The sequence below is a fragment of the Panthera tigris genome, chromosome C1, assembly GCF_018350195.1.
Source record: "Panthera tigris isolate Pti1 chromosome C1, P.tigris_Pti1_mat1.1, whole genome shotgun sequence".
NCBI lineage: Eukaryota > Metazoa > Chordata > Mammalia > Carnivora > Felidae > Panthera > Panthera tigris.
Genome location: NC_056667.1, coordinates 99,328,512 through 99,349,081, shown reverse-complemented (window position 1 = coordinate 99,349,081; position 20,570 = coordinate 99,328,512). Strand labels below are relative to the sequence as shown.

The 20,570-nt window shown below is 45.4% G+C and overlaps 1 protein-coding gene across 6 annotated transcripts in view; it reads right to left on the bottom strand.

The window, feature by feature from the left end:
• Positions 1-231: 231 nt before the first annotated feature.
• TTF2 (transcription termination factor 2) overlaps positions 232-20,570 on the bottom strand; it is a 41,132-nt gene continuing 20,793 nt past the window's right edge. For 2 of the 6 annotated variants that reach the window (XM_007075669.3, XM_042993821.1), the window contains 14 exons: positions 19,553-19,672; positions 18,036-18,186; positions 16,147-16,255; positions 13,742-13,926; positions 12,620-12,773; positions 12,262-12,353; positions 11,314-11,399; positions 10,565-10,701; positions 9,436-9,606; positions 7,119-7,177; positions 5,479-5,629; positions 4,707-4,789; positions 2,932-3,006; positions 232-1,014 (listed from right to left, as the gene is read on the bottom strand). In XM_007075669.3, coding sequence (XP_007075731.2) covers positions 870-1,014; positions 2,932-3,006; positions 4,707-4,789; positions 5,479-5,629; positions 7,119-7,177; positions 9,436-9,606; positions 10,565-10,701; positions 11,314-11,399; positions 12,262-12,353; positions 12,620-12,773; positions 13,742-13,926; positions 16,147-16,255; positions 18,036-18,186; positions 19,553-19,672 — 1,718 coding nt within the window. In that variant the 3' untranslated portion in view covers positions 232-869. The other 4 variants (XM_042993822.1, XM_042993824.1, XM_042993823.1 and 1 more) reach the window with 4 other exon arrangements.

Here is a 20,570-nt window from a genome sequence, read left to right as displayed (position 1 = left end):
GTAAAAAAACGACACATAGCAGGGACGCCTGGGTGGCTGAGTCGGTTAAGCGTCCGACTTTGGCTCAGGTCATGATCTCATAGTTTGTGGGTTTGAGCCCCGTGTTGGACTCTGTGCGGACAGCTCAGAGCCTGGAGCCTGCTTCGGGTTCTGTGTCTCCTTCTCTCTCTGCCCCTCCCCTGCTTGCACTTGCTCACTCTCTCTCTCAAAAATACATAAACATTAAAAAAAAAAAGACACATAGTCCATTTTATTTCACAAGTAGCACATGATATTACAGTGACAGGAAATAGTGGAACAGCACTAGGTGAAACGATACCAAATACTGAATGCTGTGATGATGCCCATAACAGACACCTGCTCACATACGAGGCACCTCCTTGGTCTCACGCCTGTGAGGGAGAACTGTTTGGTGGAGACAGCTACAGAGGCATGGCCGTGGGGTCCACTCTCTGCTCCGCCCAGGGACATGTTAAAAGGAGCAGCTTCACTGGCGGGAGAGGGACAGATGGCATGGAGCTGGGACACTGGTCCCCCCTGAGCTGAGAAGAGAAAGGCAACAGACGGCGTTTTGAGCTTTTACTGAAGCTTTCCTACAACTGCCCTGGCGTTGTTTTCCAAAATTCTTGAACTCTCAGGCATTTTCTTTTTCTGAAGTAGTTCATTAGTTTCTCTGTCACTCTTAAATAAGTCGATTGATTAACCTGACTGACTCACCAATTAGTTAACATGGTAACTGAGGCTCGATGACGCCTCCTTCCAGGGAGGGCCTAGGGCCAAGGAGGGCTTGGAGGGTCACGTGTAGGTCGCTCTCCCAGATCCTAACACAAACCAACAGCAGCACTACCCTGAGCCCGGTAAACAGGAAGTTAGATGCCAAAAAGGACTTTGAGGTCAGCCAACGTGAGCTTCTTGACAGATTTTCCAGATCCTGATAGAACCTGTTTGGCCAAAGTTTTCTTTTTTTCTTGAAGGTGTAAGATCTTCTCTTCCACTGTTCCCTCACAAATAAACCTAAAAAAATAGATATGTAACAAACACCCAAAACAGCATATTTAATAACACGTTCAAACTTCTACTCAAGGCTTTAGTTTTTAAGATTTCTTCCTTTAAGTCTTCTCAGGTTTAATTAAAAACTCCACGTTTAGAAGACCCAAACAACCTTGACTAAGTATATGCCCATTTAAAATGATGTGACGTAAATTATTTTGCGTTTCTTTCTGAAGCTGAGGTAACTGAAAAAATGCCAAAATAAGCCAAAGATATCTCCATCCAAAACTGTAGAGATCAGCTTCCACCCAAAAAGCTCAATCTTGATCAAGTCAGAAGGCCTTAAAGCTTATCAAATTTCTGCTAAGTGTATGCGTGCTGGTGTGAGTGCAGGGTCTCATTTCTTGGCTAATTCACACCGAACACAGGTTGTACAACCTGAAGAAATGCCACTGTTGTCATTCACTCGTTCGACACGCACTGATTTGGCATTTACAACATGCCAGGTGTGTAGGAATGGAGGGATGTGTATCTTGTGCTCTCAAAGAGCACACAAAGAAGAGAGACCTGAAAATAAACACAAGGCAGCTGGAAAGTGCTACAGAAATATGTCCAGTGTGCAGAAAGAGTAGAACGTGGTGTGTTGGAGAAAGAGCAGGCTGTCCAGTCTGGCCAGGGCAAAAGTCAAAAGGACTCCGCCATGTTGTACCACAATGGCAAAAGCTCAAGAGGATGGCAGGGACCACTTCGTGAGTAGCTTTGTGTGTCACGCTAAGAAATTCAGATTTGAGAGTAGTGGCAGTGTGGAGGGAAAGGAAGGGATGGTTATAACAGACATTTAGAGGGGCACCTGGGTGGCTCAGTCGGTTAAGCGGCCAACTTCGGCTCAGGTCATGATCTCGCGGTCCGTGAGTTTGAGCCCTGCGTCGGGCTCTGTGCTGACAGCTCAGAACCTGGAGCCTGTTTCAGATTCTATGTCTCCCTCTCTCTGACCCTCCCCTGTTCATGCTCTGTCTCTCCCTGTCTCAAAAATAAATAAAACGTTAAAAAAAATTAAAAAAAAAAAAAATAACAGACATTTAGAAAATAAAATTAATGGACTTGGTATGTGAAGAGAAAAAAGGGAGGAACATAGTCTGTGGCTCCAGAATTGGATATTCACAAAGACAAGGAATTCAGAAGCATCAAGAGACATGAGGTTATGGTATCCCATTTCCATCTGCGACATTCTGAGTGCCTGGAACATGTCACAGTACTTGCTACACAGTGAGTGCTCAACAGGTATTAGTTTTGGGAGTTAAATGAGACGAAAGCACGAGTGAATGAGTAGGTGCACAGAGACTCAGATATTTAGCATGGATTTGGGTATCTAGGTCTGATGTGTCGGAGAGCTTGGGAATGAGGACACAGACAGTGGGCTCCCTGGAGTAGACAGGATTATCAATGGAGGTGCATACAGGGTGAAGAGAGAGCTGACGACAGGGAAAGCAGCATGTCGTTGTGTATGGCAGATTGTGGAATTCACTGACGGCCCTGACACGCACACATATACCTGGTACAGCACACAAGAATTTTTTGGTGTTATTTTTGCAAACAAGATTTTTTGGGATATTATTCTTTTAAGAACTCTTACGTTCTTTTCCACATGTCTGAAAGTATGTCAAAACAAAAGTTAAAAGCAAGAACTAAATAAATAAAGGGTGGGGAGGAGGATGCTCTCCCTGGCCTAATATGCAATCTTGCAGGGACCAACCCCAAGGGTACCCCCATATTGCTTGTGTTCCCTTCCGGACCGTGGGTACGAGGGAGGCCGTGCCTCACGGGCATCGTTAGTCAGGCGCTCACCAAATACTTTACGTTCTATGAAAACACCCCCCAAGAAAGACCTTCACAAAAGTAAAGCTTGGGAAGGGGCCTAGGTCCCGGGAGGCCTTGACTTACTTGTGCACGACAACGTCTTTCTGCTGCCCTACTCGGTAAATTCGGTCACAAGCCTGGTCTTCGAGTGATGGATTCCTGTTAGAAAAGAGGCAAAGCTCAGAGGTGCTGTCGCCCTGGGCTGGATGGGCAAGTGCCCTGGGGAGAGCCAGCCTGCGGCTCCTTCCGGAGAGTTCAGGAGCTACAGACGGTGATCACATTTTCAAAGGGTTGAGAAAAGCCCATAGAGAAGAACAAAGGACAGAGACTTACGTAGCCCGCAAAGCCTAAAACAGTTACCATCGGGCCTAAAATATTCGTAGAGCAAGTTTGCAAATCCCTTGTCCTATGCTACGCTGGCCTCAGAAAGATTAGCTTCGAATATCTTCTCGCCCTCGAATGAGCAGCTCGGGTCAGTGTGCCGACAGAAACCCCACACCACCATCAGCTGACAACAGTTAAATGACACAGGGGACGCCAATGCTCAATTTCGATCACTAACTAGCTGGAACCTCAACTTCAGATTGCTACCTGGAAACGTGAGGGCTGCCTAATGATCTTGAACACCGTTTTTAACTTTCATATCCTAAGATTCAACTAAGGGAACTTAATTTCTTGTCTTCTTTATAGATTCTCACTATCAACTTCAAGCTAGTTTCTCATCTTTCCTCTTTGAAATCTTGGACAAGATTTCTCCATTTCAAAACACAGCCATGTATGTATTTACGTATGTACTCAAGATTTTATTTTTAGCGGCCCCTGGGTGGCTCCGTCGGCTGGGGGTCTGACTCTTGATTTCGGCTCAGGTCACGATCCCAGAATCATGGGATCAAGCCCTGCGTGGGGCTCCGTGCTCAGCATGGGGCCTGCTTAGGATTCTTTCTCTCTCTTCCTCAGCCCCTCTCCCTCACTTGCTCTCACTCATTCTCTAAAATAAAAAAATAAAAAAATAATTTAATACATTTTATTTTTAAGTACTGTCCACACCCACTGTGGGGTTTGAACTCATGACCCTGAGATCAAGAGTCGCACACTCCACCGACTGAGCCAGCCAGGCGCCCCCAGAAATCAGCATTTAACTCCCACTCTGCTTTCCTCCCTCACATGTATCAGGGAGTCCCAAATAAGACCAAAACACATTCTCCCAGAAGATGATAACAGGTTGGCCTGTTTGCGCCAATCTGGGCCGCCTGGAGAATCAGACAAAAGCCCTATTTGGCATAATTGGAAAACCCCAAACTGAGACTAATTATGACATTTTCCTCCTACCAACACACAAACTCATTTATCTTATGTCTAGGAAATTTGCTGTTATGCTCTCAATGTTGATGCTACATGCAAAACCAATGGCCTTGTGTTAAGTGTATTCCTAACATAATTAGAAAATTCCTTTTCCTTTTGCAGTAAAGCTGCTCCTTCTTTTTCAGGGTTGAAATTTCCTTGGACGTCAACAAATGTGTGTGAAATATGGTATTCTGAAGAGGTAAAACTGAGTGAGATAGCTCTTAGCCCTGAGAAAAAACCCTCTTCCCAGTTTCCATGGAAACAGATGTCAGATTAACAATAAAGCGAATGCTATTTTAAGTAGTCATTTGAAGCCTTGCTTGCTCAGGAATTCAGGCCCATCAGCAGTCCTACACCCTGTTTAGCCCTGTACCTGTACACACCCATGCAGCGGAGGCATCTCCAGAATGCAAAAAGAGCATTCTCAACATAGGAAGTCAGGCCCCAACGCCCCTGTAGCCCCTAGGTCCTCGTGCTATGCTGCTGACGATGCAAGGAGAATCCAGAATCATTACCAGTGCATATCCAGAAGAAAAAGATGGTTTCCTCCAATCAGGTTTAGGCCAACACCTCCAGCCGAGAGAGAGATTAGCATAACCTTCAAAAGAAAGCACAGCATTCCCTTTATATGGATTTGGTCTCCTACTACAGCTCTCCCTCTGTCTCAGGTTCAAGCCCAAGATCAATCCCTATCAAATTTCCTTCTGCTGGCCCAAAACTCTGAGATGTTATCTCCCATGCCTCACCTTTAAGAAAACTCACTTTGTATTTTTTTTGTGGGTCAACCTCAAAACACAAGGCATGCATGCCTGCCAAAATACACAAATACTACAGTTGAGAGCACTGGGGCGGCTGGCGCAGCGGACTTTCCATTAACCAGATTCTGTCCATTCCCTGGGTCTCTGCACCCCGACACCTGCCGCTGTGAATGCTCCTGCCCATCAGTCCACCAAAGTTTTCCGTGTTCTTGCTGTTACTTCGTTTCTCCCCACACTCCCTCTCGTCAAACCCCCACCTAACCTTCAAGGCCTGCCTCCTCCACAAAGATTCACTCGGTCCAACCAGTTCTGCTCTTCCTCTGTTTCTACAGCCCTCATATTTTATTCTCTTTAAAGGATTTGCACACTTTGATACATACGCCAATAAATGTCTCCTAAATTAACAGCATGTGGAGGGAGCAAGGCAATGAATGTTTTGATAGCTGAGCTGCTTCACCGGAATGCTCTCTGTATATAACGGAGAATAATTTGCTCTCGACTACAGACCGCTGATGTGACCAGCTCGTACCTGAGGGCCCCTGGAGCTGTTAAATGCCTCCACCAGGTCCATCCTCTGTTTGGGGCTGACAGAGCCATCGATGGTGGCATAAGTCAGGCCGTGCCTCTTCAGGTGCAAGGCTACCACGTGCAGCATGCTGGTCCACTGGGAGACGATGACGCTGGAAGCAAGCGGAGAACAAAACATCAGCCCCAGGCAGAGAGGAAACAAATTCATCTGCAGGGCCTTCACGCCCCTGTTACTCTTAAGAGTCAGTCATCAAATGTGGACGAGGAAAGGCCTTCTGCTCCCTGGGGGGCAAAGGCACACGCTCAGGTCACATTTTAAGGTTATAAGGCTGCTGGCTGTTTCCAGATCCAGGGTGTAATGTATCTCAAGCTAAAGGAGGTCAGAATAAAGTGGTGGCTAAGGACTGCAGCCTCCTAGCATTTGGGGGCCTAGTGCTCACCCAGAGATCTGTGGTCGTGCAGGAAAGGGATACAGACCACCCTCCCTTTGCCAGCCACAACAAGATGCTGGGACATCTCTAGTCCCACCCCCAGCCTCCGTGCTATGTGTCTGTATCTATAACTACATCTATCTATAAATCTCTATTTCTAGCTCTTTTTTAGAGGAAGAGAATTAATTGTAAGCAGGTTCCACACGCAGCAAAAGACCGACGTGGAGCTCGATCTCACAACCCTGAGATCATGACCTCAGCTATCCAGGCACCCCATAGTTTTAAGTTTTTAAATCAAATTAGTCCATATACACAAATGCAGGTTTGTAACACACAGGTAAGGATAACAAATAACAAATGGGTCCATGCACCCAACTCAGGAAAATTCCCAGCACCGTGGGGCTCCCTGATCCACGCCTCACCCCTGCCTTTCACATCTGTTACTCCCTTATTTTTCTTGAGATGTTTTCTTACCTTTTGAAAAACATTTTAAAAAATATTTGTTTTTAAGAGAGAGCGTGTGTGAGCGAGCAAGCACAAGTTTGGGGGTGGGGGGTGGGGGACGGGGCACAAGAGAGGGAGGGAGACGCAGAATCTGAGGCAGGCTCCAGGCTGACAGCACAGAGCCTGACACGGGGCTTGAACCCATAAACCACAAGATCATGACCTGAGCCGAAGTTGGACACTCAACCAACCGACTGAGCCACCCAGGGCCCCAGCTTTTCTACCTCTTTAAAAAAAATGTTTATTTATGTACTTTGAGAGAGTGAGAGAGAGCACGCATGCGTGTGAGCAGGGAAAGGGGAGAAAGAGAGAGAGAGAGAAGGAGAGGATCCCAAGCAGGCTCCACACTGTCAGTGCAGAGCCCGATGTAGGGCTTGATCCCGTGAACCATGAGATCATGACCTGAGTCAAAATCCAGAGACACTTAACTGCCCGGGCCACCCAGACGCCCCCTATGGTTTTCTACTTTTAAACACTTCTCCAGGTGCTTAACTTACTCTGATCCTCTAGGGATTTCCTTCTGAATCAATGCCACAAATATGTAAACTAGAAATCATAGAGAATTTGTGCTCTAACTTCAGTGCTTCCTCCTGAGGATGATTTAAGGTCCTTGATTTATAAAAAGCTAACACTTAGAACTATCAGCAATGTCAAAGTTTCCTGATTAATTACAAACAATACTTGGATAACAAAAGAACACATTTACCTCTTTTGGGACCCTCCATTTCCTCGAATTGCCTCCAATTCCACCAACAGAGATGAAATCTGGGAAACGTTATTTAACACAAGTAAGTTGCAACAAATTCGCTTTCTTCCATCATCCCTCCCTGAACTACTGAACTGGCCTCTCTGCCTCTGGTCGTACCCCACTCTAGGCCATTCTCCTCTCTGCAGCCAGGGGGCTCTTTCTAAAATGCTGGTTTGTCACTTTCCTCCTCTGAAGGCCTGCTCCACAGGTTGTTGAAGAAGAGGACCCATCCAATCTGAGCAACACCTGTTAAGCTTCCGAAGAAGCTCTCTGGGTATTTCTCACCCCCCTCAGAGCACATGTAAGTCCACATGGGCGCAGCTGGTAAGAACACGAGCGCGACTTGGGAGAGCCGCTGGGTTCACTCTTCGCGACTGCTAATGCGAATGACCTTTTCAAAGCCTGGAGGGCTGGAGTGCATCCCCCGGATGGTGGAGGAGGAAGAAAACCGGACCAGGAATCAGGAGACGAAGACAGCTCTTACTGTGCCGTCACGCAGCTGTACCCCTTTGGGACTCCTGGTGAAGGGCTCAGACTCGTCATCAGTGAACAAGCAGCTGACTCAGACGGACCCTGCGGTGCCCTCAGGGCTCTGTCCCATGCTGGTGTTGTTAAAGAGGTCACCTCTAGACACCCCCACTAGCGAGGCTGCTTTCCTATCTGAACAAACACGCTGGGCAGGACCTGGGGCGCAGGACTGGACCATTGTGAATTCGTGGGGAGCAAAAAAAGCAGGCATATGAAACCCCTCATGTCTTGGAGACTTGGGGCTGTGGAAAGTGCTCGGACTGCCACACAAACAAGCTGGTGAGAGGTCTCCCGAGAAAACTGTAGTGGGAGGGCCAGAGTCATGGTCCACGAGCTGGGGTCAAGTTCCAGCAACACTCTGCAGGAGTTTAGGTGTGTTCTACCCAAACTCCCTGCTCCACATGAAGCCTGAAGTGGCTTGAACCACTATTAATGGGCTTGCACAAAGAAGTCTTGTGAATATATATCACCCGAGTATTAGATGAGGAGCACAGGCTATGAGGACTCTGTGTTCTAAGCCAAGAGCTCACTCTGAAGGTGCGAGGACATGAAGTCTGTCCACATACGGTGTTCTTCTTATGTTTTCTCCCACTTGCTGGTGATCAAGACCTCAGTAAATACTTCCAAAATTTAATGAAAATTAGTTCTTGGGGCGCCTGGGTGGCTCAGTCGGTTAAGCGTCCGACTTCGGCTCAGGTCATGATCTCACGGTTTGTGAGTTCGAGTCCCGCATCGGGCTCTGTGCTGATGGCTTGGAGCCTGGAGCCTGCTTTGGATTCTGTGTCTCTTCCTCTCTCTCTGCCCCTCCGCTGCTCATGCTCTGTCTTTCTCTGTCTCTCAATAATAAATAAATGTTAACAAAAATTGTCTTTTAATTTTTAAAATTAAAAAAAAATTTTGTAAATTTTTAAAAATAGTTCTTAACACCATTCCCTTGGCAATGACCTCATTTCTAGTTTTATATATATATATATATATATATATATATATATATATATATATATATATATTTTAAGTAATATATATATGTATGTGTATATATACATACATACATATATACACATATATGCATATATATAAAACTATTATTATTTTTAAAGCCTTGGAAGAGAGGCCGAGGCTGGGAATGGCAGCTTCGACAGCAGCCGCGAGGGAGACTCGCTCCACTCTCGGGGTGCACAGCCTCATGGTGAATGACCCAAGCCAGCCAGCAGAAAGGCAGGACTCCGGTTACAGCACACCTCAGCCTCCCTCTACCGGAACGCTTCAGCCTTAGGAAGCTTTCATGAAAACGGAACAAAAACGACTAACCAAGATAGAAGGCTATTTAGGAGATAACACAAGACGGATGCCTTCCAGCAAGCCCAAGCAACTGGCGCTCAGATGGATTACAGCGGTCTCCAGGGTCAACCCTTTGTGGTTGTCCCTTAAAGCTTTCCCGAAACAAACTGTTGGCTCACTTAGGCCCCACCACTGGCGTAAACCTGAGAGGTAGCCTTCCCACGATCCGTGACTGAAAATCTGCCTTGCTGCTGCAGCTGGCTCAGGTCACCCTCTGAAAGCCTAGTTTTACTCGTGAAATAGAGTCAGAATTTAAGACTGGAGGCGGAGCCGCGCCAGCTAAAATCTAACAGTTCTACCCCTGAAATGCAAGAGCTGTACGTGTGTGGACCAACATGCCCCTCGCACACATGAACCTGCACGAGGAATCCCAGTTTCTCTACCAGAACGGAGGTGACCAAAGTACCTTGCTGCTTGCTCTTGTGTTCTCAAAGATCTCCGCCTTGAAACATTCACCATTAAGGGAAATGATGGGAGAAGGCTCCGCGTCACAGAGTTCGGACAACGTCAAGGCACTGAGCTGCTCTTCCAGAGAAAGGACCAGGCCCTCGCTTTTCAGTTCTGCCGGGTCCAGGGCCTGAGAAGGATACAGAAGACGGGAACTGGTGGTGCATAGTCGAGGCAGCGAGACAGGTTATTTGCCAAGGCAGTGATGACCATCTAACATTTCACACAGCCAACTGTCTTCTAATTCATCATCAGTGTCTCCTCAGAGAAACCCTGATCAGAATGCAGTGTTGCAAGTTTGTTCACCAGATTAAACATAAATCAAATGATGGCACTTCTCAGAGAAATGATGCCAGATTCCACGACCATTCTGTTTTCCCCAGCGGAAGCAGTACAGTTAATTAAGCTGTTGTCATCAAAACACATTACTACAGCTCCCCAGAAAGAATAACACTCATCTTAATTATGGATGTGCCTCTATCAGATGTGAGGGCCACTTTTCCAATTGTATAAATACTCGAGTTTTCACAACTAGCCTTAAAAGCCCCAATACCACCAGAAGGCAGAAAAGACTAGCAGCTAAATTGGCTTTATGACATCCTCAAATACCAAAGTATTCATGGATGGTTTTCACAAAATGACATTTTCCATTCTAAAATAAGGTTTATTTACAAAAAGAACAGTAAAAGCTGTCTCACGGGGCGCCTGGGTGGCTTGGTCAGTTAAGCGCCTGACTCTTGATTTGGGCTCAGGTTGTGATCTCTGGGTTCGTGAGTTTGAGCCCTGCACCATGCAAAGCGCTGACAGTGCAGAGCCTGCTTGGGGTGTTCTCTCTCTCTGCCCCTCCCCTGTTTGTGCTGTCAAAATAAATAAACTTAAAAAAAAAAAAAACCTGTTCTCAATACTAGGGGAATTATCTCAAAATCGGTGAAAAGTAAAATAAGTAAGACTTCTCTTTTCTGCCCCACCAAAACCCAGAAGGCACCCCAAAACGCCATTTCCCTTGATCCAGCGGCTGGACCCCAGCACAGAAGAAATGGACTCCTCTGGCAGCCACTCTGGGGATGCACGCAAAGGGCTTTTCTTACCGACGTCAGCAGAGAAAGGTGACAGCAACATTGGCGGAGTCTCAGCAGCTGTGTCAACAGTACGTGGGGGGTGCCAGACCGCTGTGAGTCCGCGGCCGCAGAGGCTCCAGGCCCGCCGGACCCAAACTCCCGAGCCACTTCCACAAAGGAAAACAAACCACAAGAAACAGTGCAGGATTTAAAGCACAAATATGGGGAGGAATCGCCAACTCAAGGAGGCCATTGTGAACTTCTCTGATATGAGATTCGGTAACACGGCTGTAACTGACTTCCCTACCAATTAAGCCAAATGAAACACGGGTTTTCTTTGCAGACCTACTTGCATTTTAATAAAGCGGATTTCAAAAGTAACTGAAAAGAAGTTTACATCACCGGGCCTGGTGCATGGAGATCAGCTTGGGTTGGCTTGATTTGAGGTTCCTAGCTAAGATCGACTCTCTCAGATCAAGAATTCATAGTGGCGCCTGGGGGCTTAGTCGGTTAAGGGTCCGACTTCGGCTCAGGTCACGATCTTGTGGTTCGTGGGTTTGAGCCCCATGTCGGACTCTGTGCTGACAGCTTAGAGCCTGGAGCCTGCTTTGGATTCTGTCTCCCTCTCTCTCTCTGCCCCTCCCTCGCTCCCACTGTCTCTCTCTCTCTCAAAAATAAATGAACATTAAAAAAAAGGAAAAAAAAAGGATTCATAATGTCCCGTCTCTAAATCCACATTTTCATTTCTTGTATGTATTTATGAGGGTCCCACTGCTTACCTTTACTGAATGGATTATCAGGGCTTCTTCCAGACTGGTTGCCTCCACTTTCGTGCCCTGCTTTGAGGTAGGATTGCAGAGCTGACCTGCCTCAGATCGAAAGAGAAAATGGACATATAATGTTTGCTACGACCAAAGACATTTACAATGGTCACTGCTTAACTATGCTTGCAGTAGGACCCTGCAAACTTATAAAGGGGAGATCTGTTAGAATAAAGCCAGGCTCATGGCAAGTACTGGCCAAAGGTAATGAAAACTAATTGTTTTAAAAGCCAAATCATTTTTTAAATGATTGATAAGGGTTAATAAACACATTAATATTATAGAACATTATGCTTAATGATAACTTACTACTTACAACACATTAATGTAACACTAACATTAATTAGCATTAGTTTATGTTTATTAATAAATAGTATAATACTACATGCGTTTACAAAGAAAAAAACATATTCACACTGGAAATGAGAGGTACCCAGAGGGAGAGAGTAAATCTGGAATTTAGGGAAGGACAAGAGTTTTAGAGACAGCATAAAGAAGAGACGACAAGGATTACAGAGCAGTTTCTTTGTTTAAGTCCGATCAGATGCTGATCAGGTCAAAGGTCAAAGGGATGTTCTTTCCCAATACGGCCCCACAGGACCAGATAGAACTGATGTACAGTGACCACACTGTAGGGCTTCTATGCAAGGAAGAAGCCCTTGCATAGGCTTCTAGTGCCTATGAAGAACATAGTGTGTATATGAGACAGAGGGGAGTCGGGGAGTGGGTGGTGAGAGAAAAAGGGAGAAAAAACAAACAAACAGGAGGAACACAGATATCCAAACTCATCGATAGTAGCATAAATGCAGTTTGAGGAATCCTGTATTCCTCAAGCCTGGACTCACTCCCAAGCAGGGACAGGAATAACACAACAACAAATGTGAGGTGCTTCCTCACTGCACACACCTGGATCTTGCCAAAAGGACACTGTAAACATTCTCTTCCTCTTCAGAGAGCTTTAATCGGTGCACCCGAAATTTCCGCTGGGGCAGCATCACCTGGAGGAGGAGAAAGCAGCCGGTGAAGTCAGACAAATGACCTGAGCATTAGAGAGTAAATCCCCACAGTGGACACTGGAAACCTAGTCAAAGCCTGGCCAGCACTTCCACCTGTCCTAAATCAGGACTGCTGTGGGGCCCCCTCACAGGAAGACGGACACTCAGAGACCCCCCAGGAGCAAAGCAGATGGCTGGTCAAGCCAAGGCAGGGATACGGATACCCCCCTTCCCTGGCCTCGCCCAGGGACGCGTGAAAGTAAGATTACCAAGGGCTTGCCGGTGGGGTCCAGCTGGTCTTTTGTTCTCCTCAGCAAAAGGCTCTTGGTTAAAATACTTAACCGTTCTCCTCCTTTCTTTGAACCATTGTCAACCTGGCTCTTCCACAGTCGGATATCATCAAATGGTGAGCAACGGAGAAATCTGTTTTTGTTGGGGAAGAAGACAGAGAGTAGGAAGAAGTATTGAAGGATAGTTCAAGGAGGAGAAAAGGGTCCAAGGAAACACATTAAGATGAGAAACAAATCAGGGGCGCCTGAGTGGCTCAGTCGGTTAAGCGTCTGACTTCAGCTCAGGTCATGATCTCATGGTCCATGAGTTCGAGCCCTGCATCAGGCTCTGTGCTGACCGCTCAGAGCCTGGAGCCTGTTTCAGATTCTGTGTCTCCCTCTTCTCTGACCCTACCTCGTTCATGCTCTATCTCTCTCTGTCTCAAAAATAAAAAAATAAAACGTTAAAAAAAAAAAGAAAGATGAGAAACAAATCAGATTTTCTGTTACATCTGTCATTCAATCATTTTTAACAGTGAATTTCATAGCAAAGCTCTGCCAGACATATCAAAAGGATCCAAGTCAGTAATAAAACCACATTATAAAATGTGAATTTTCCCATTAACATTGTCCGTATTGCTACAGCAAAACACGCAATCAGTAGATAGAATTTATTCCTAAAGCTTCAAAGGTTGACAGAGAAATTCCCTATCCTCTTGCAGGCGGACTTGAATTAAAGCAAGTACTTTAAAATCAGTATTCTTTTCTGTTTGCGTCGAATAAAATAGTAGGCCTGACCCTAGGACATATGCTTTAAAGTGGAAAAAGCCCAGAACATTCACCGGACTGAAGAAAGAGGGTTTTGTTTCCTTTCATTTTAATCCGTCCTGTATTTTTTCACACACAGGGGCTGGATGTCATCAAAGTCTTGTACCTGCCAATCAATCAACTGGTTATTTTCTCATGGATATTAATTCTTTTGTCCTTTAAAGGTTGTCAGGTTTGCCGTCTGCTATCCGAGATAATCTGGCACACTCTGGAACTTTATCATGAGATATGAAACAAGTATGAAGGGTTATTGACACGGTTCACACTGACATAATCCTGGAGAGTTTTACTCACTTCAGCAGCGAATACATGTCCAACAAGGTGTTCTGAATGGGGGTTCCGGTGACAGCCCAACGGGCATGGGCCTCTAGCTTGCACACAGCTGTGGAAGTCTGCACTCGGGGGTTCCTAACACAGTGAGCTTCATCCAATATGATTCGAGCCCAGACTATTCGAAGCAAAGGTGTTTTTGCTATCTCCTGGAAGAAACCCAAGTGAAATCCATCAACTGTATGGGAGAATGTACATGTCTTCAAGAAGTTAAGGGAAAATATGAAAAAGTATGGAGGATCCATTCTTACCTTCAAGTTTGAGGGCTTAAATCAGGTATACTGAAATAAGAATTGAGCTGAAGAAACCAAAAGTGGAAACTCTTAATGGGCAGAAATAAACAAGTCAACTTGAGAGCCCCCAACTTTCGGTTTAAGATGCTTAGTAGTAAAATGTTTTAACTTAAGTTCATTTTATCCTTTCTACCCACTTCTGAGCAATGGCCATGGGTCAGGACTACACTAGGTGTCAAGCCTGGAAATTCACTCACTCAATAACATATTGACCAGATTTATAAAAATCCACTAGAACTGTACTGATGGGTCTACTTTTATGCATAAGATATGAAATCAGACTTAAAGGACAGTTCCTAGCCTCAAGGAGCTCACAATTTGGCAGGGAAGAAAATCAGGCATCCAGATTAGCATGATGTTTATATATTAAGTCCCGCTGGGTAATTCAATACACGCCGGAAAAATCTACTCAGTCCGGCTCACTGCTACATCCCTAATACCTGAAACACCATCTAGCACATAGTAGATCCTTAACGTTCGCTGAATGTGCAGAGTGCTATGACGTAAGTAAGCACAAGGTCTAGGAGAGGCATTTAACCAGAGGATTAAAGAACTCTCAAAGCAGGTATAACTAACTAACTAACTAACTAACTAACTGACCTAGAAAAGGAACAGAGGCAAAGCATTCCACTCGGAGGGAGAACAGCATGACAGCGCAGAGCAGGTGTCCGCCCCTTGGTACAAGTGAGCATGAGGCGCAGGGGGTGGGAGACGAGGTACGTGCAAGTTCAAGTTCCTACAAGGTCTACCGCGTCCTGCAACGGGACTACGGTTTGATCCTGAAAGCAATGAGGAGCCGCTGGAGAACCTCAAACATTAATTACCAGCAAGAAGTCAAGAGTTGTTCTGACTGGAGAAGCATTCTAGAGATTAGCCCGAATATGGCTAGGTTAGTTCTTGGAACAGCACAGTATTTTCAGGAGAAAAAAAGCCCCACGGTAACTATGCAATAAAGCCTCTGTGCTGTATAACTGGGACTACTTGGCCATCCTAGCAAACATTCAGGGTTTTTTGTCTGGTTATCGTTTAGCTTCTGGCCCTTTTGTAGCCTTATTATTTGCAACCTCTTTTCCTGGGAGGTGGAGAGGCAGTTGTTAATGGCTTAATACAAAAATACTTGTACTAAAATACTGGTCTTCACAATGAATATAAAAAATACCCCAGGGTGCTTGGGTGGCTGTTGGTTAAGTGTCCGACTCTTTAAAACAAAATTTTTTTTACTATTTCTTTTTGAGACAGAGAAAGAGCATGAGAGGGGGAGGGGCAGAGAAAGAGGGAGACAGAATCCAAAGCAGCTCCAGGCTCTGAGCTGCACAGAGCCTGATGTGGGGCTTGATCCTGAAACCACAAGATCATGACCTGAGCCGAAGTTGGGGCGCTTAACTGACCGAGCCACCCAGACACCCCAAGCGTCCAACTCTTGATCTCAGCTCGGGTCTTGGTCTCAGGGTCATGAGTTCAAGCCCCACATTCAGCTCTGCACTGGATGTGAAGCCTACTTAAAAATATATATATATATATCGGGACACCTGGGTGGCTCAGCCGATTGAGCATCCGACTTTGGCTCAGGTCGTGGTCTCACAGTTGGTGAGTTTGAGCCCCACGTCAGGCTCTGTGCTGACGGCTTAGAGCCTGGAGCCTGCTTCACATTCTGTGTCTCCCCGTCTCTCGGCTCCTCCCCTGCTCATGCTCTGTCTCTCAATAATAAATAAATGTTAAAAAAAATTTTTTTTAATTTATTTAAAAATAAAAAGAGTATATACTCCGAAGACTCTAAAAATTGCAAGTGGGGCTTCCCATATTCATGTGATGAGTACCATTACAACTATAATGTAGTTACCATTATTAGTTTAAGAAAGTAACTAAATACTGTGCCAAACCTCAACCTTTACTACTGATGAGTTTGTCTGAAATAAAAGAGAAGGAACAGAGGGAAGGACTCTTTGGTTTCCGCAGGTGGAATGTTTAGGCCATTCCTGCCCTCCCAGGAAGGTACCTTTCCTTACTCTGATGCTGCGGAAAGACTCCAGTTAAGTGAGGTGTGGCTCCAGTTTCCCTGGCGGCTCCCAGACTCACCTTCTCCGCGCTGGGGTTTACACCCGGGATCACTCCCTCTTGTTTCTGTGTGGGAATTTCCTTGGTCAGAAGGTTATAGGTGGTGATCACGATGTCATATGTAGACAGTCTGCAGAGATATAACACAGAGTAAGCAGTAAACAATCCCTCCGTGACTGACAAAACAGGCAGGGATGACTCGTTTATAAAAAATGCGAGTGGCTGCAAGGACAGTCAGCAGAATTCGTTAACTCATGTCCGTAATCCACACACACATGGTTTGGGAGGGGTAAACTTTACTCACGAGGCTTCCTTAGCTCTGACATCTGGTCATTTTTATAGCCTGCTCACTATTACTAAACAGCCTCCCTGTTCCCATCCCACGAGTCAGAAAGAAAAACCTCTGGCTAGCATCATATTAAGCTTGATACAATCTGGCAATAACAGAAGCAGCGTAGGATTGAGAATTAACATTTAGTAGTGATTTGACCTAGACTGACACTGAAGTCTCAGGGAGGTAAGAAACTCTCAAAGCATTGTTCATCTATAGCTGATCTTTCGTCTTATGATTCTATAACGGATTTCTGAAAACCCATTAACCCAGCTTTGACATTTGGGTACAAAAATACATGCTGTAAGCTTGGAGTTTACCTCTCCTGTACTCTACACGTAAAGATTCTTACCAAAAGGTACAAATCTTTTTTCCAACAAAACGTAATATTGTGCACCTAGGCGAATGTCCATAAATGCTTCTGATAAAAATGATATGCCTAATTCAGAGGGAGTGCAGTCTACACATTGCCTTAGTCTCACACAGAGAAGAAGAATTAAGAATGATTCCAAACTGTCAACTAGCGCATTCAGAACACCAAACCAGATATGCTCAAAGCGCAAATCAAGTGAAGTGTAATTTATTTCTAATAAATATCTGGAACAAAGGCCACTGACAGCACTCTGCTGGAGAAGGCACGCAGGCCTGTCACTGCTGCCCTGATACTTTTCATCCGCTGAGGCGACCCTCACTCATGAGAGTAGGTGTATTGTAAGACTGAAGGCCCCCAATTGTGCAACTCACTGTTCTTTAGGAGGTCAAATTTCTAGTATTAGAGGTTGGGGAGATTATTCGGAGGCAGAAACAACTCTGTTCATGACTAGATAGCAAGTATTCAACCCAGACCATCACATCACAATTAGGAACAGAAAATTCCTTTAGAGGCTCCTGGCTGGCTCGGCCGGTGGAGCATGTGACTCTTGACCCTGGGCTTGTAAGTTCAAGCCCCACGTTGGATGTAGAGATTACTTAAAGTCTTACCAAAAAATAATTCCTTGAAAACCAAAAGCAAAGATTAGGACTAAAATGACCATATGGGGAAGGATTTTCATTCCTCCTTCCTGATCATCTCCCTTCAGGAATTTGGTTAGGTCTCACCCTTAACTCTTGAGTCTAAAACTTCTTAGATGGTTCATATGTGAAAAAGAGCACCAGTCTGTATCATACAATCCTTAATAGTCTATCAGAATGCTCTGTAAGACTGGGCTGACTGGGCTGGCTGCATGTGCATGAACAGAAGAAGAACGTGAAGCTGGACTCAGATATTCAACAATCGTGAGTGACTGTGGCAGATCCTGTTGTTCCAGAGGAAATGCTGCTGCTCCCTGGCTGACAACTCAGACACCTCAGGCTACCTCATATGGCAGCTCCTGTTGAGGACGGGGACGAGGATACAGCAAAAAGAACAACCTGCATCTCTTCTCACAGGTGAAGGATGCTGGGTTGACAACAGTGCCCTTGGTCTTCACAAATCACCAGCCCTGATTAAATGAAAGCCCAGGGAGAGCGGGGAAGGCCAACAGGCCCCTTCAGCCAAGATGCCGAGGGCTCACACCAACTGCCGTATTTCCACACTTACACTTTTGCACGTTGTTCCCGGTTGGGCCCATGATAGAGACAGACTCTTAGTGTGTTGCTGCCCACACGTTTCATCACCTCGTTTTTCCAATGATGGATCAGGGAAGCAGGACAGATGATCAGCGTTCCATGGGAAGTGAACTCAGAGGAGTCTTGAGGGGGGAAAAAAATCAGCACCTCGTTACGCTCATTCAACCGTCTTTGACTCCTGGAAGGCATTTCCTCTTTTTCTTGACTTTCATTCTTTCAATCAATATTTAAAAAAAAAAAAATTTTTTTTTTAATGTTTATTTATTTTTGAGACAGAGAGAGACAGAGCATGAACAGGGAAGGGTCAGAGAGAGAGGGAGACACAGAATCTGAAACAGGCTCCAGGCTCCGAGCTGTCAGCACAGAGCCCGACGCGGGGCTCGAACCCACGGACCGCGAGATCATGACCTGGGCCGAAGTCGGATGCTCAACTGACAGAGCCACCCAGGCGCCCCTCAATCAATATTTTTAACAAACTGCTGCTCTTACTTCCACGCACAGGGTACCACAGAATGGGAAATAAAAGAGGTGATCTGTCAACTCAAAACACGTATATGTTTTCCCCTGTACAAATGTCAGACAGAGAGAGGCTGAGGAGTGAGAGGAAAGTACAGTACGTGGCCTCAGTCTAGAAAAAACAATATGCTTCCACAGTGGCGAGGAGGCAGAGGTAGGATCATTTCCTATCTTGTCCCAAGTAGATTCGTCACAGGAGAGTATTATTTTCTCTGAAAAGTGTAATTTAATTACATTCACATTATAATGTAAGTACAAAACCCCTCAGAAAAGCCAAGATTGCTTTGGAATGGGTTAGTGATGGAGTATTTGTACCATTGCCCGCACCCCCATCTCTTTGCATGAACCCAGGGGCACAGGACCCGGCTGCGACCGTGTTCATTAGAGGCCCTGCAAATGGACGGTAGATTTATAACAGTCCTACCAACTGACCCACCAACTGTCTTGGTGGATGTTAGCAACTTACACGTGATGTGGTGATGCCAATATGTTACATGTAGGACCTTTAATGCACTTGCACATTTTACTTTCAAACAGAGGTTGAGATAAGGTAGAAATTGTCTAGAAATTGGAAACTTCTGGAATTTCGGAACACTTGGAAAACAGCTTCTGCTATGGTGGCTACAATCTGAGGTTGTGACAGACCTTCCTTAAGAAAACAATATATTAACTAATTTGTACCTAACCTATGGTTATGTCCTCAACATTAAAAGAAATAATCATCAGAGCCCTTCCAGAGCCTTGGCTCTCTATAAAATTTTTTCTAATTACAGGTCAAGCTAAGTTTATAGCAAAAGGAGAAATGATCACTTGTAATTAAGCAGATCTAGCATCAGAAATGATGGCACAGGAATGAGTCTAACACTAGTTTTCCAATAGACGAATTAAATATGACCAAACGTGTTCTTTCAGAGCTTAAAAATGTCTACTCTTAAAAATGTCCACTTAGGAAGTAACAGGCTATTTGTATACCATCTTTGGAAAGCCAGGTCAATGCCATGTTTTTGTCTTCTTCTTTGTTTTTGTCCCGATTCTTCTGGGTCAGGATGAGTGCAATCATTGTCAGAGTTTTTCCTAATCCCATATCATCCGCTGGAAAACAACAACAAAAATCGGACAGTCCATTACTTAGGGCAAAGCATCACCTCCACTTGAAGAGAGAAGCCACTAGCAGACCTTAGCCCTTGCTGTGCTGCCGGTGTGGAACTAGGTCCTTTCCAAGCCTGACAAATCCTTCACCTTGCGTTAAAGATGAACCCTAGCTCTTGCTGTTTACTATCTAGATCAAAGGCATTTGCCGTGACTTTTGCAAAACTTAGAATTTAGGACTTAGATTTTATTCTAGTCTGCATGCTGAAATGTTACTTAACGGATGCATACATGGACATCTATCTCAGTTTGGTGGTATTGCCTGGTCTTTTTAATTTCTTACTCCGCCAAAGCAAAAGGATCCAGTAGGTGGAGTTCGTTCAAAACAGTCCTTCTCCATTCCCTTCATTTATTCATCAAAGAGCGCCATAAATGAACATTTCTTGGGTGGTGTCATTGTGCCAGTCACTGAACTTACCTAATTTATTGTTTGTACCCTATAGAATATTCTCATCCTCACCTGAACAGTTTCAATAAGCATTCTGACATAAGCAGAAGTAAAATGTCACAGCATGGGTTCTGGTTCGCATTCTGACCCTGCTACCATGCAGACAGACTTAGCACCACACATCTGACCCCCATCCCGGGAAAGGCCCGCTGACAAGGTCGGCCCTGGGCTGGCGTGTGGGAACACGAATTGAAGCAGGGTTCCCACCGTTCCCAGACCTTGTAAGAGCGGCTCACTGTGCCTAAACTGTGCCCACATGATGTGGTTTATGCTGCACAGCTGCTTTCCTTCTGGGAGTCTGGAATTTCAGGACCCAACAGGCCGGAAGCTGCCATTGTGGCCAGTTCCTAGCAAACACCTGGGGCCCAAACTTCCCCGCTTGGTAACATCTTA